The 2,739-nt window shown below is 38.5% G+C and overlaps 1 protein-coding gene across 1 annotated transcript in view; it reads right to left on the bottom strand.

Moving 5' to 3' along the window:
- Nucleotides 1-2,739, bottom strand: part of LOC106880626 (fatty acid-binding protein homolog 5) — a 7,727-nt gene that overhangs the window by 1,962 nt on the left and 3,026 nt on the right. The window contains exons 2-4 of the mRNA XM_014930660.2: nt 2,652-2,723; nt 1,246-1,421; nt 235-348 (exon numbers count right to left, since the gene is read on the bottom strand). Of these exons, the coding sequence (XP_014786146.1) occupies nt 235-348; nt 1,246-1,421; nt 2,652-2,721 (360 nt within the window). The 5' untranslated portion in view covers nt 2,722-2,723. The remainder of the gene's footprint in view (nt 1-234; nt 349-1,245; nt 1,422-2,651; nt 2,724-2,739) is intronic.

Consider the following 2,739-nt stretch of genomic DNA (forward strand, 5'->3'; position numbering starts at 1 on the left):
CTCGGTTGGGCTAGTTAGCCATTGTTTTAATTATGTGGAGATTATATAATGAGTCATTTACGCACGTTTCAATTTGCCAAATGGTTTGGCAGATCTCTTCAGAGATATATATATATGTATGTATGTATATGTGTGAATATATATATATATATGTAAATATATATATATATATATCACCACCACCACCACCACCAACAACAACAACAATAACAACAACAATAATTGTTTTCTTACCGCGATCATGTTATCCATATCAAGAAGTCTTCGTGTGACTTTGGAATCGACGGCTGTCGGATCATCGGCCAACTGGTTCTGGATCCATTTGTCATCTTCGATTGTTATTGTGGTCTGCAAAATGGAGAAAGACAAAGCAGGGGATGAGAATTTGCTCTCCAACCACATGGTTCTGAGTTCAGTCCCACTGTGTGGCACCTTGGGCAAGTCTCTTTTACCATAGTTCTGGTGGAGGCTTGAGCAATGCTTTCATCCTTAAAAAGTGGAGGTGCATGGCTTAGTGATTAGGGGTGTTGGACTCATGATTGTAAGATTGTGGTTTCAATTCATGGACTAGGCAATGCATTGTATTCTTGAGCAATGCTTTCATCTTTAAAAAGTAGAGGTGCGTGGCTTAGTGGTTAGGGTGTCAGCATCATGATCGTAAGATTGTGGTTTCGATTCCTGGTCTGGGTGACTCATTGTGTTCTTGAGCAAAACACTTCATTTCATTCTGCTCCATTCCACTCAGCTGGCAAAAATGAGCTATCCTGCGATGGACTGGCATCCCATCCATGTGGGGAATTTATATGCCATAGATATCAGGAAAGAGGCCCTTAAGAGTCGGCATGGTTTGAGAAGATAACTTTACCTTTTTGTTTTTTTACTATAGCTTCAGGCTGACCAAAGCCTTGTGAGTGGATTTGGTAGATGGAAACTGAAAGAAGCCCGTCGTATATATGTATATGTATATATGTATGTGTGTGTTTGTGTGTCTGTGTTTGCTCCCCCCAACATCGCTTGACAACCGATGGTGGTGTGTTTACATCCCCGTAACTTAGCGGTCCGGCAAAAAGTGACCAATAGAATAAGTACTAGGCTTACAAAGAATAAGTCCTGGGGTCGATTTGCTCGACTAAAGGCAGTGCTTCAGCATGGCCGCAGTCAAGTGATTGAAAAAAGTAAAAGAGAATAGAATAAAATAAACAAAATAAAACTAGTACAAACAAGTGAAAAAAACCAACTGGTCACCTTCATTCGATGCCCACTGGGGGTGATCTCCTTAAAGGGGACACCCAGCTTGAAGGTGAGGGTGTTAGTAGTAAATGTGGAGGTCAGTTTGAGGTGGCACGTGTGATCAATGTCCTGTGTGATTTCTTCATATGTGGTGACCCTGCTGGCGACTTTACGGAGCAGAAGGGAGACATCTGTGGCAATGAGAGAGAGGGGAAAGAGGAGGAGTGAGAGATTAAGGAGTAGGAGGAGAAGTTAAATATATATATATATATATATATATATATAGATATATAAATTTAAAGAATGGAGTAAACGCATATTATAACTGCATACTTTTATTCTGACATATGTTTCGAAGAATTACAATTTATGCGATCCATATCTATTAACCAATTTATTTTATCCGAGTTATTTATTACTAGGAGAAAATAAATACATATAATAAAATATATATATATATATATACATGTGTATACACATGCACATACACACACACATATACATGCTATATGAATGATGGATGTTTTATATATAGCTTTGTATATATAGACATGCACACACACACACACACACACACACACACACACACACACATATAATAATGATGATAATAATAATAATAATAATAATAATAATATAATGGGCTTCATATATTGTGTCCCAGTGTCACTTTGATGGCATGCACTGCTCTCTCACTCAATAATAATAATAATAATAATAATAATAATAATGAGATCACCATGTCGCGCACATATGGGTGTGATGCAGTGCCTGGTGTACCCTTATCGGACGGGTAGTCACGATGGGTATAATGGGCTTCGTATATTTTACCCCAGTGTCACTTTGATGGCATGCGCTGCTCTCTCATTCAATAATAATAATAATAATAATAGTTATAATAATAATAATGATAATAATAATAATGATACTAATGATAAATGCCCGGATGCATTACCAGGCAGTGGCTCTCATGTATGCGGCTTATTAAAAGAAACAATATCATCATCATCATCATCATCATCATTGTCGAAAGAAAGGAAGAAAGAAAGAGAGAAAGATTAGCACAGAGAGAAAGATTAGCACAGAGAGAAAGAGAGAGTGAGAGAGAGAGAGAGAGAGAGAGATTGGTTGATGGAAAAACAGAAATATTCAGAGAGAAAGAGAGTGAGGGAGGGAGATTTATAGAGAGAGGGTTGAAGAAGAGGAAGAGATGAAGAAAGGCAGATGGGGTAGGAGAGGGGTGGAGAGAGAGAGAGAGAGAGAGTAGTAGAGAAGAAGAAGAAGAGGGAGAGGGAGAGAGGTGGGAGGAAAGGAAGATAAATATAGGAGTTGAGAAAAAGAGGTCAAGTGGGGGGTAGTAGGAGGAGATGGGTAGAAAGAGAGAATGTAAATACAGAGGTGTAGGGTTCAAATATACGTACTGACAGCTTTCAGGTAGGCTTCGAAGTTATCGTTTTTTACAAGCTTCCAGTGTCCCAAGAATTGGTCCATCACTGTAAAAGATTATAT

This window comes from Octopus bimaculoides, unplaced genomic scaffold, assembly GCF_001194135.2.
Source record: "Octopus bimaculoides isolate UCB-OBI-ISO-001 unplaced genomic scaffold, ASM119413v2 Scaffold_129191, whole genome shotgun sequence".
In the NCBI taxonomy this organism is placed as follows: domain Eukaryota; kingdom Metazoa; phylum Mollusca; class Cephalopoda; order Octopoda; family Octopodidae; genus Octopus; species Octopus bimaculoides.